This window comes from Ceratotherium simum, chromosome 2 (genome assembly GCF_057802395.1).
Source record: "Ceratotherium simum simum isolate JZ-2026a chromosome 2, ASM5780239v1, whole genome shotgun sequence".
NCBI lineage: Eukaryota > Metazoa > Chordata > Mammalia > Perissodactyla > Rhinocerotidae > Ceratotherium > Ceratotherium simum.
Window position 1 is genome coordinate 36,643,422 of NC_141901.1, and position 12,820 is coordinate 36,656,241.

The 12,820-nt window shown below is 46.7% G+C and overlaps 2 protein-coding genes across 3 annotated transcripts in view; one reads left to right on the forward strand and one right to left on the reverse strand.

Annotated features, from left to right (window-relative positions):
* Positions 1-3,919, reverse strand: part of CADM3 (cell adhesion molecule 3) — a 29,404-nt gene extending 25,485 nt beyond the window's left edge. The window contains exon 1 of one of the 2 annotated variants that reach the window (XM_004442758.2): positions 3,711-3,919. In XM_004442758.2, coding sequence (XP_004442815.1) covers positions 3,711-3,792 — 82 coding nt within the window. In that variant the 5' untranslated portion in view covers positions 3,793-3,919. The remainder of the gene's footprint in view (positions 1-3,710) is intronic. The other variant, XM_004442759.3, reaches the window with a different exon arrangement.
* AIM2 (absent in melanoma 2) overlaps positions 1-12,820 on the forward strand; it is a 131,463-nt gene that overhangs the window by 13,076 nt on the left and 105,567 nt on the right.

Genomic DNA, 12,820 nt, shown 5'->3' on the forward strand with positions numbered 1-12,820 from the left:
GAAGTGTGAAAGGGCTACAGGTCTTCTCTGTTTCAACAAGAGTACTTCTCCTTTGATCTGTTTTATTTATTTGATAAAGAAGTTTCACATCTTTAAAAGAAAGTGTGAAAGCCACTGCCCTAGAGGAAACCACTAAAACCAACAGTGCTGCCTAGCCCTAGAGAGAGCTTAGGATAGCATCTTTGCTATAACTCCTGGATAGGCAGTTAACATGCCGCAGCTTGAGCCCCACATCGGACAGACAGGTTCTGCATGGAATTAACTAAACTCTGCTATACCAGTGTCTCTCTGATGGTCTCAACTTCTCTGTGCCAGAAAGTGCACATGTCTGAAAGGAGAGCATATCCTTCCCAAGGGTTACAGCTGCAGCTAGGAAGAGAACAGGAACAGAAACAGAACAGCACAGTTACAGCTGCAACTAGGAACAGAAACTGGATGGAGTAGGTCTGCCAAGCAGATCCGTGGGCAGCTCTAGAGTGAATGCCTGCTGGACTTCTCCGGCACATTGGGCATGATCTCTACACTGGGCACCTGGCCAGGGGGCTGCAGAATGGACAGCAGTGGGCAGAAGGTCACTGGAAAGGGAAAGACATTCCTGTGTGGGTCAGTGCAATACAAGGTTAAATTGCTATAACATGGTATTAAGCAAAGCGTCTAGTTTCTATGCTAGATCAACTCACAGAGTGCTGGAAATAACTTGAGAAGGAAGAATCCAAGGAAGGCTGGTCGCAGGTTGAATGTCGAGCTGCTCATCAGAGAGATAACCACAGGGCACCTTAAGTTCACAGGGCTTGTATCCCCCAAACCTGGAATTTCCAACTTCTGCCAGTACTATTGGAGAAATGTGAAAAGGAAGGGGCAGATGGCACACTCTGAATGTCTAAACCATTCCTGGGTTTCTAGCTACAGCACTAGTGGCCAGGTTCAGGTATCACTTGGTTGTCCTTCTCCAGTCTCTTAATCCCTATTCAGCCTTATGAAGCCTAGAAAATGTATGCTGTACCCAGGGAGCTATGTACCCCAGCAGCACATGAAATTTGTTTTCCTTATTCTAAATGGAAATAGCTGCTCTACTACATACCCTTGATCACTCAAACATCAGTCTATTAGGGTATCTTGTCCTTAAAACTTTCACACACATCTCTCCTTGTGTTGGTCAAACATCACCAGGTAAGCTGTGCACTGCCTAGCTCCCTGCCCAGGGGCCCCAGGACAACTCAGGGGCACTAGACACACCTTCTGCAGGATCCTGGTCAGAATGGCCTTCAGGATCACCATCAATGAGCATTAAATCTATGCAGCTACCTCCCACTATCAGAGCTGGCTTTCTTAGATCCAGGAACTAAGAGGTAAAACTAATTTAAATAGAAGATCGTACGTGGTTGTGTTTCTAGTACATCAGTGCATCCTAAGACATTGCACCCCAGACATATGTCCACCATCTGGGAAGATGATGCTCTACAAGGAAAACGATGCTTGATTTGACTCTTCCTAGGGAACAGACCTCCCTCCCCATCCCCAACTTCCCAACTGCTCCTCTAGAAATTCTCCATTAAGAAGTTAGTTCCTTCCACTCTTTCCCTCAAGCCACTATTCTGAGACATGTTTATAAATATGAGGATAGAACATTTCTCTTCCTCTCAACCTTAAGCCTGAGTAGGGGCTGTGCCCTCAGGTTGAGGATCAAGAAAGAATAGTGAAGTTGGTGAAGAAAGACTTAGCTAGTACATAGATTTACTCTATTCTTGAGTGTTTACATCCTAGAGTTGAAGAGCTCACAGCTTTCTGGGATGACTTCTTTATGTTTAGGTCCCAGCCTGGTGCCATCAGTTCCCATGGCCAAACAGGTACAGTTTGGGTCACACTTGTCTCTCTTTAATGCAGCTAGCAGGATGGGAAGACCAGGGGCTGTAGTTGAAAGTCAAAGCCTAGTAGAGGGTTGTCATTGAGGCACAAACACTCAGCGCCTCTCCTTGCCTTGCACTTAGCCTGCCCTCCCTCAGGACCCTCCTCACCTCCTCAGTGAGTAGGGTCTTGAGTACAGTCCTCTAGGGAAGGGGGATTCCACATAGGGGAGAGGAGGGACTGCTGTCTCTGTGGTGACTCCAGCAGGAACTCCCTTTGGGGAGCGTTGATAGGTACTGAGTGGAAGGAGTCAGCCAGCCAGCTGTGGGGAGGGGATCCCCAGTGTCCCCATACCTGCAGAGGCTCTTTTATGATTATGGAGACAGGGCTGGGGAGGGAGGTCAGGTGAGATGGAGCGATTATTCCTCCAGCATCCTGCTCTTTGCCTGTTTTCTTCAAATGAAATTCTCTACATCATCTTCCCAGTTTCAACCCCTCCCCTCTCCACCCCCGCCCCGCCCTGTGCCCATCCCTGCTGGCCACTGGGTCCATCGCCCAGGAGCCGCCTCCCCTTTCTCCTCCCCTGCGGTTCTTTCTATTTTTCCTTGGCATCTGGCCGGGCATAGCCACCTCCCTCCCCCTCACTCTCCCCACATCCCTCTGCTCCGCAGAGGTCCTGTTTCCTCTCCCCACTTCCCCAGCCCAGCCCTCCTCTGACAGGGGCGGAGGAGACTGGAGGATGAATTCCTTTAGTCCCTTCGTAGCCCGCCCTCCCTCCTCCAGGGACCTGAGGCTCTGAGCTGTGGCTTCCTTCCTGGTCTCCCTGCAAACTGCCCCCTGCCACCCCATTAACCATCAGCAGCCTTTAAGAAAGCTTAGGTGCCCCTTACAGCGCTGACCTACATAGCCCGGTACAGGGCGGGAGGGGCTCTTCCCCAGTCCCCTCACCCCTGGCCCCGCCTCCTTTTTCCCCCTACTCTTCCTTCATCTCTCTACCGTTACAAACCAAAGAAGGTTTGAGTTCCAGACAGGTCTAGGCAAGCTACCCTACCCCAAATTTGGGAAAACCAGTGCTTAGCCCAGGAAAGCTTTGGGTTTTCCGTGCATCCTCCTCCCCAAATACCTTGATGCTTCCTTCTGCCCAGCCTCCCCCCACCTCCTCCACTCCTGTCTGGGTTTCTTTCCCCAGCTTCTGCCACCGCTAGGGATATTGCCATCCCGGGGCCCCCTCCGCCCTGTGTTGTTGTTTTGCTCCAAGGAGAAGCCCCCCCCGTTCCTTGCCCACGCCCCCCTCCACAGCCTCACCCAGGCCCCCTTCCCTGCCCACTCCGAGCCCCGCCGCGGGTCGGGAGACGGGCGGGGGAGCAGAAATGTTTGCATACAGCAGTTTGGGGGATTGCACTGGCTACCCAACCCCTCCAGACATACATACACAAACACTCGACACACGCCCTGACTGAAACAGCGACAAATCTCACTCCGCCCCCAACACACACCGACACAGACATACACACAGATACTGACACAGAAAAGCAGAACCAGACACCAACACAGACGCGCACACCCAGACACACACACACGGACATCAACACATCCAGATCCCGGGTTGCTTATAATAGACCCAAACAGCGGGTGCACACGCAGACACACTCGACAGTGTACAAGGAGGGTGCACACCCGGCACACCCCACGATCCACAGAGACACGGATGCTCAGAGACAGACACCGGGGTATTAGCAGCGCCTGACGACTTTAACCCCTGGTTCCAAACAAAGCCCACAGGCTCCCTCCGCCCCCAGTGCCCATCGGAACCCCCGCCCCGGTCACTCCCCACCTCCCCTGGCGCCGCCCCCTCCCTCACTCACCGTCCTGGGAGAGGTTGGCCGCGCCGGGCGCCCAGCAGCAGGCGAAAAGCAGGAGCAGGGGCAGGGCGGAAGGGGCCCCCATCGCGCTTCCCGGCCGGCTCCCTTGCTGGGCGCTGGCGAACCTGGGTCCCCAGGGGCTGGGGCTGGGGAGGGGATAGACTACGACGCGACGGAAAGGGCGCCCCTGAGCCGCTTCGGAGCCCGGGGCCGAGGCGGGGACCGGGAGGGAGCCGGCGCTGCTGCAGTCGCGGGGATTAAATAGGGCGCTCGGAGCAAACCATTTGGTTGGAGGTGGAGGGGAGGTGACGGGGGGCTGGGCTGGTCGCGGGGGGGCCAGGCTGCCGCATTCCCCACTCCCCCTGCCTCCCACACCCCCTCCGCGCCATCGTGGTGCCTTCCACCTTCTCCCTCGGGAGCTCCGCCAGCCGTGCTCGGGTGTGGAGCAGAGGGAGGGAGCTAGCTCAGCGGTGGGACACGGCGAGCACCCCTCTTAGGCTTTGGGTGGCGAGAGGGGAGTCGGACAGGGCCGTGGGCCAGCTGGCGAGAGCGGCCACTGCAGGCCTGGGCAAGGGCGTGCCCACTAGCCCGAGATCCTCCAGTCCCGCCCTCCCTCCTTTGGCAGTTGGGGATCCCCATGAGCCCTAGGGTCCCCCTATCAACAGTGTGCCCAGGGACATCTCCCCAGTGGATAACCAGTAATCCTGACCATTTTCCTAAACGCTAACTTGTTCCGTAGACCCAAGAGCCCCTAGTTATCAGTCCAGCAACAATTTGTGGCCCCAGGCAATTTCCCTTGAAAGGCATCTTCTAGCAAACCTCCAGGCCACTGGAGTCAACATTTCCCTTAACCCCTTGTCCAAGAAATTACTCCCCCTCTGAAAACAATGATTTCACTTAAGACTTTTGCCCAACCAAGCAGCGTACAGAGCAACTCTTAATCCTTATTCCCAGCCTTTACTCCCAGCCCTTCCCCCCAATAATTTTTCTTCTTTCTTACTCTTTTAGAAGATCTTGTTTTTGTTTCTCAAGTTTTAGGGAGTAGATACCTAGGTGAATGGTCTGATCTCCAGACCCTCAGGAAGCTGTCCTCTTAAGGACCAGTGAATATGTGACTAATGTGGTTCTTGTCCCTGAGGCCAGATAGAAGATGGATGAGAGAGGTAGGGTGTCTGTATTTGCTCTTGGCTCAAGAGTCCCAAGTCCCTGGGGTTTGCTGTTCTTTGTGATTGAGTATCTGGAAGAGTCTTGGTACATCTCAGAAAAGGATCCTTCTGAGTCAATTTGCTCAAACTTAGCTTTTCGGAATAAATTTCTAAATTTTAGAACCTTTGAATCAAAGAATTTTACATATATAAGGATTCTTAGAAGAGATATGGTCCAACTACTTATTATACAGGTGGAGTTGGGGTCTAAATGGTATTAACTGACCTACCCAAAGTTATTTTTGTTGTTAGTGGCCTCAAATCGATTCTGACTCCTAGCAACCCTGTGTACGGCACAGCAGAACCCTGCCTGGTCTTTTTGCGCCATCCTTTCACCTTGCAGTGCTCTATCAGACAGTGTTCCACTGCTATTCATAGGGTTTTCAAGGCCAATTTTTTTTAGAAGTGGGTGGCCAAGTTTTTCTTCCTAGTCTCTTTTAGTCTGGAAGCTCTGTTGAAACCCGTCCACCATGGGTGACCCTGCTGGTATTTGAAATACTGATGGCATAGCTTTCAGCATCATAGCAACATGCAGCTGCCACAGTAGGGCAACCAACAGACAGGTGGTGGGGCTCCCTGACTGGAAAAAGGACCTGGGCCACGACAGCGAGAGCACCGAATCTTCACCAGTAGACCACCAGAGCTATCCAAGGTTATAGTGACAGTTAATAGTAGAAAACGTAAGTGTTTGCTAGGACGTGGAACAACATGATTTTTAAACTGGCTTCCAATCCTGTGAGGCCATATTTTGCCCCTAGATGAGGGATTTGGGTGTATGTCTTCTAACTCGTGGACCAGTCCCCCCTCTGCCTCACTGTGCTAATCCTTAATGTTTGGAGAGTCTTTCCCCCTCTCAGATAGGCTTTTTCGGCTCTCTGTGATGGACTGAATGTCTCTGTCACCTAGTAACTCAAGGACAAGGACATGGAGAGTACTTTGTAATCAGTAAAGCTCTATGTAAATGTTAGTCACTGATGGAGAAGCCAAGAGAATATTGTCTGGGAAGATCCTTCAGGATGGTCAGAATGCTGCCCCATTGTTTTTCTCTCACTGTTTCTAGAGTTTATCTCTGGTTTCTGGGAGAAGAGCTCTGCCTGCCTCTTGAACATCTCCTGAGTGTCTGGGTAGTTATTAAGAATTATTTGCAGGACGGTTTTTGACCACTTTGGGTTGCCTGACTTGCCTGCCTTGACATATCTCAGTGACTGCAAACCATTCTGCTTCCCTGGGGTTCTCTGACATCTTGAAATCTCTGAGAGGCAAAGATGGAGGGAGTAGTGTGGTTGAAGGATGTGAAGACCTGGATGTGAGAGAGACGAGAGGCTGGACTTTGGGCTTGGAGAGGAGGGGAGATAAAGGGAAGATTGGACTTACTGACAGAGGTGAGAAAAGGCTGGCATGAGTTTAGTCATGCAGAGAAAAGGAAGGAGTGGGTGTGTTTTCAAAGAGAGAGTAGACCTTCAGACGGGAAGGATCAGGCTAGCCTAGTTAAGAGTCTTGATGGATAAAGAGTATTATCTTTGGAGCTGGGAGAAGCCTTAGAGATCATCTAAGTGGGCTTAAGAGTGGACAGGTTAGTGATGGGGGGGTGGGTGGGGAGTGGGAGTGGGCATGGGTGGGACAGGGACGGCAGGATATGGGATTAGGTCCCAAGCTCCTCTAAAGAATCCTCTTCCATCTGCTGCTCTGCAGTGATCCCCTTCTGCCTATCCTCTCTGAATTCCCTAGTGACTCTGCCCCACCCTCTACTGTAACTGTGTGGGACGAGAACCAAGGGTGGCAGGAGAGGAAGAGAGCTCTTTTGGAGAGAGTATTAAGAGCTAGCAAATGAGACTCTGGAATGCTCTTTTCCTACTGGCTCCTTTTCCCTTTTCTGTATCATCAGCATCAGTTTGGCAGCACTTTAGGCCGTGGGAATAGGAAGCAGTCATTGGCTTTTAAAATTATAGAATAGAAGTATATTAGAATTATAAGGGACCTTCAAGATGACCTAATTAATACCCCTTCTTGAACAGATGAGGAAAATGAAACTCAGAGAAGTTAAGTGCCTTTCTACGTTCACAGAGCTTTATAGTGAAAGGGTAAGCTGTTGGATAGGGGAGGTAGAGAGCACCCTTAGGGGCAGGAGGAATAAGGAGAATTATTCCCAATGCTCCTCAGCAGTGTCCAGTTTGAGGAACACCTCACTCCTGTGTATCTCAGAGTGAAAGGGTGGTTCCTCCTACAGATGTGGATGTCTCTATTTGGAATACCTCCTTGCCTATAATCATTCTAATGCCCTTTGTACATGTGCACCCAGCATCTTACAGGCACCCTATTCACTAGGAATGAGTTTTACAAAGAAAGATTGACCTACAAGGATTATCTCCATCATGAAAATAGGTAAAATAAAAGCATCCATGTTGGTTGTGATCTCTATGGTTACTTTCCACTTTGAAATGCTCTGACATACAATATGCGTTTCCCGGAGACTTGCACAAAGTGTGGAGTAGGTTGTCTGTGGGATTAAAGAACTGGTAGCTACAGTGAAAACTGGGGGGAGCAGAGAAGGGGAGAGGAGAGGAGAGAAGGCGGGTCTTGGCTCCTAGATGTCCCTGTCCACTCAGCAACAGCCTGGGTAGCTGGGGGTGTGGAATGTCGTGCTGGCACTGGTGCTGGGCTAGACGCAGCTGTGTGGGCCCTGGGCATTCCTTGCCCCACGCTGCTCCTCTTGGGAGAGGAGAAGGAGGGAACTCAGCCTGGGTGGGTGAATACTACATATTCATCTGGAAGGAAGATGACAGTACCTGTAGGAAAAATCTCAGAAGACTTGGCTCAGTTCTGCTTTGCACTCCTAACCCTTCTTCTCTGTATGGCTTTTTCTTTATCAGTAAATTCTACACAGGTTTCCACATTGTTTTCCTCTTCAATTTTCCACCCAACTAAACCAGTACTCCTTGTACTGCTTCTGACTTCTATTATCCAGTTTTATTTAACCCTATCCTTAATAATATTCTCTGTATGCATTTTAATTCTAACCTTAATTGAATTCTAATTTTAATCCTAACCCTAATCTGTTACAGACTCTAACCCCTAATCCTAATACCGACTCCAATTTTATTGTCAATCTTAACCAGCATCTTAATTCTAACCTGTTATAAGCCAGTAACCAGGACAGCAACCTGCATATAATAAAAATGATCAGAAGTACCATTTACTGAGAACCTATTTATGCCAGAATTTGTGCTGGGTACTTTACATACATATCTCATTTAAGTGCCCTAAGGCACCTAACTAGCTGCCTTACAAATATGAGGAAGCAAAGGCTTAATGAGATTATGTAATTTGTAAATAGTGGATTTGGATCCACTACTTAAGGTCTGCTTGACCTTGAAGCCTGTGATGATTGCTCTTTCTGCCAACAAATACTTTTGATTGACCTTTTCCTAAAGTCCTAACTAGTTCTTACTAGAATTACCGCTAACATACTGAATTTCTTGAAAGTATATTATTAGGCTATTTTTTTTTTAAATACATAGTAGTGCAAAATAGAAACTAAACAAACAAACCAACAAAAAAGCCCAGATCTCCCTGCCCAGAAACTCCATTGACTCTTTAAAACATTAATATTTTTATAAAGTTAAAATAATCAAACTACAGAAATAAACAAACTTAAAGGAAAAGCCTCCTTCTCCTTCCCAGACTCGCCATATTGTGCCACCCCTGGGGGCATCATTTGCATTGCAGTTCTGCAACACAGCAGCCTTGCCCCCCACAGCACATTAGAAAGGCAGATAAAGTCAAGGTAAATATCTACCAATGATATCACCCTATACATGTGTGTGGTGTAGGCATGAGAATCACTAGACAATTTGAATTTATGATTAACAATAACTATTAAAGGCCAATGATGTGCCAGGTTCGAGACTAAGTTCCTTACAATTATTATACCTTTTAATATTCATGAGCTCTCTTTGCAGTATGCATTACCCCTATTTTACAGAAGACCACAAGGCCTGGAGAAGTCAAATGACTGGTACAAGAGCACAAAGATGGTGAATGAGAGACCCAGGTTACAAAGAAAGATTTGTGTTACTCCAAAGCCTAAATTTTTAACCACTAGCTTTAGCCAGGAAGGCTTCTTAGAGAAGAGGTCATTTGAGCTTGATTCTGAAGCAGAGAAGGGGAGTTGCTTGTTATTAGAAAGGAGGATGACCTATAAGGCTGTGGATGGACTCAGATCGATGTGGGAGGAGACCATACAAGGGGAAAAGGAGCAAGATAACTAGAGTACAGAGGGAGAGGAGAAAAAGGTGGGAGAGTAATAGGGGAATAGAACAAATACGAGCAGAGACTGGGGAAATTTTTTGTGATAAATTCAGGCAAAAATAAAATCATGTAGTAAATATGTGTGCCACTTTTGCAAACAAGCTGATTGATGTATTTTGGAAAGACAGTAGGCGCACATAATCATCTGCAAACAGAAATACACATTTTCAGTTACAGGGGTATCTGTAGCCTCTCCAGCAAAGTATCTCTGCATTCCTCCCCCTGCATTCCGTGCTCCAGCAATATCAAATAGCTTGTAATTTCCCAAACATGCTATGTTGTTTCATGCCTCAGTGTCTTTGCACATACTATTGCCTATACCTGGATTGCCCATCTCATTAAGCCTGATGAAACTTGTACTTGTGTTTATCCATCCAAACTGTGATTAGGTGTTGCCGCCTCTGTGAAGCCTTCTACCCAGAAATAATCACTCCTTGCTAGCTGCTACTGCGATATTGTATAGATAGTTCCACTCTTACACAACTTTCACTGTGTTGTGATGGTTTGTCTACATGTTTTGCATCTCTGACTGTGAGCTCTTTGAGGGCAGGAATGATATCGTGAATCTCGTTATTCTCAGTGCTTAGCGTAGAAATAGAAAAATAGTAGATTCTTAGTTAATTCTACTGAATTAAGCTGAAATGATATGTTTATAATCACATAGGCTTGATAAACCGTTTATTTGCAGAAGTACATCCATGTATATAACCACATTTCATTAGCATACTCCCTACAGGTATGTACACATTCGTATAGATACAATGTGTCCAAAATAAGATGAATGAGTCTAATACACATGTACACATATTTTCATCCACTTATTCAAGATACATTTTGTAATTCTTGAAATTAACTTTAGATTTTGCCACATCCTTTTGCATGTATTCAATTGTGGAAAATTTTCATCCTTTGAGGTTGGCTTTTAATTTTGAAAATAGCCAAATGTCTTTGGGATCCAAGCCTTATGGATAAGTGGCAGTTCATATTGGGTAATATGAAAACAAGATTTGGCTGTAAAGTAATAGTAAATGGCTTATAGGCTGACTAATACATTGGTTCTTAAGGCAGTACCCAAAGGGGAGTTCTAGAAAATTTCTGAGCAGTGACATTCTGGTTTATTTCTTAATACAAATAAAAACAAACAAGAGTTTGTCATTTTATAGTCACACCTGGTGAATGTACATGCTTTCGTAAAAGAACACAAAAAATTGTATGTCTGGACTAGAACTCCCTGATCATTCATTCATTCATTCATTCATTCATTATAGTTTGTGGAGCTTTTATGTGCAATGCACAATGCTAGTGGAAATTGGATATTTTGACCCAGCTGTTCTATTTCAGTCTATTAAAAAAACCTATAAACCCCCAGTTTTTATTTTTTTTATTACAAAACAGAATGATCAGTGGATGCTCTTACTCCATCCCCAATTCCCATTTTTCAGCCTCATTTTATCTGTCAGGAATAATGCAAGGGTCAGGGAGAGAGTAATATTCAGAGTTGTGAAATACTTGATAATTAAGACCAATCTGACAGTAACAATAAGGTTTGCTTTTTAGAATCATAAAATAGGAGTGAATGTTAAAAAATGCTACAACAAAGTGTCAGTGTCTGGTGCTGGGGTCTTGAGAATACAAAGATGAGTAAGTCATGAAACTTACCTTCAAGGAACTCGTAGTCTGGTAGGGAAGATGGGCAAACACACAATTACTACACCGTGTGATAAATGATACAATGCAATTATATATAAAGCACTGTAGAATCAGAGAAGAGGCAGAGGTTAAATTTGTGGAAAACCTTAGGGAATGACTAGGAGTTGGCCAGGTGTAAAAAGGATGAAAGGCATTACAAAAGAGGGAACAGCATGTGCAAAAGCGGGAAAGCAGGAAACAATATAGTCAGTTGTGGCTGGATTGTGGAGGGAATTTATGCTAGAGATTGCTTTTTATTCTGCAGACAAGGAGTCATTGAAGGGTTTTAAGCAGGGAAATGTCAGGGCCAGATTTGCCTTTTAGAACGATAACTCTGGCAGTGGTGGATGGATGGACTGGAAGATACACATCTTTGATTCAGAAGCCTGACCCTTCTGGGGATCACAAATTGAGTACCATGAGATTGAATAGGACCCACTGAATGTGGTCTTGTCTGATCCTATGGGTAAGGTGACGATAACACCCAGAACACTGTTGTAGGACCCACCCACACCTAGACATAGTGTGGACAATGCTGTGGAGCACACAGGTGCAGACGGTGGTGCACAGCAACATAAAATTGTGTAGAGTAAGGGGTTAGGTACGATGACCAACTGTCCTGGCTTGCCGAGGACTGAGGCAGTTTCCAGGACTTTCAGTGCTAAAATTGAGAAAGTCCTGGACAAATTGGGGTGCTTGGTCACCTTGGACTGTTCTTGGAAGAAACAGCCTGCACTCAGTGGCACCTGTTACTCATCTCCCTGGCAACCAGCTGGGGGTCATCTTCAGGGCAGTGGGAGGGGGAGGAAAGCTGAGTGAGTTATTTCATGGTTTAGGGGAGGGTAGCAGTGGCAAGGGGTAGGGGGTCGTGGTGAGTCAGAATAGCTAGGCCAGTTGAATGGGAGGAGAGAGAAGAAGAAGCTTAAGTAGGAAACAGGGTGGAGCTTGGTTTCAGAAGGTCCGGGATCCTACCTCCACTCTCTGAGATCCTGGGCTCTCTGCTGGTGGTAAGGAATATTGCGGATTCAAAACAGCCAGCATTGCAAAGAGTGAGTGTATATATTTAGCTTTTCATTCATGCATAGGTTTCATATATTCATGCATATATTTATTCATTCAGCATTCATGGAGTGCCTACTATGTGCCTGGCACTTTGCGTCTGCTATATCATTTAGTCTTCACTCATGGCCCTGTGACTTGTAGGTAGTATTATTCCCATTCTACAGATGAGGAAAATGAGGCTTGGGAAATGTGGTAACTTCCTATAAGTCACACATTAACTGGTGGAGCTGAAATCCTAATTTAGGTGTGTCTCCAAAGTCCCTGGTCATTCCAGAAAACAGTATATCCGTCTGTGCCTGATCATAAGAGTTACATGAGGGCACCTATTAAAAACAATACAGGTACCCAGGATATTCTGGTTCTGTAGATTAATAATGATTCCCGGCCTTACTGTTAACAAGAGCTCCCAGATGCCGGCTCCCTGGCTTAGCGGTTAAGTGTGCGCGCTCTGATGCTGGCGGCCCGGGTTCGGATCCCGGGAGCGCCCCGAGGCACCACTTCTCCATCCAACGTGAGGCCGAGTCCCACGTACAGCAACTAGAAGGATGTGAACCTATGACATACAACTATCTACTGGGGCTTTGGGGGGAAAAAACTGAATAAATAAAATCTTTAAAAAAAAAAAAAAAAGAGCTCCCAGATGATTCCACGGCCCTGACAATCCTGAGAAACAACAGACCATAGCCTGCGTCTCCTCACGAAGAGCTCACTGACTCTTGAGAGAACCAAGTGTAAATAGTTCACTAGAACACAGTTGTGTGAAGTTTTAAAAACAAAAAATATCAATGAGCCTTTCAACAAATAGTTTTCTTGACTCTTTCTCTCCAGTGATTGCTAACCTTGTTTGTA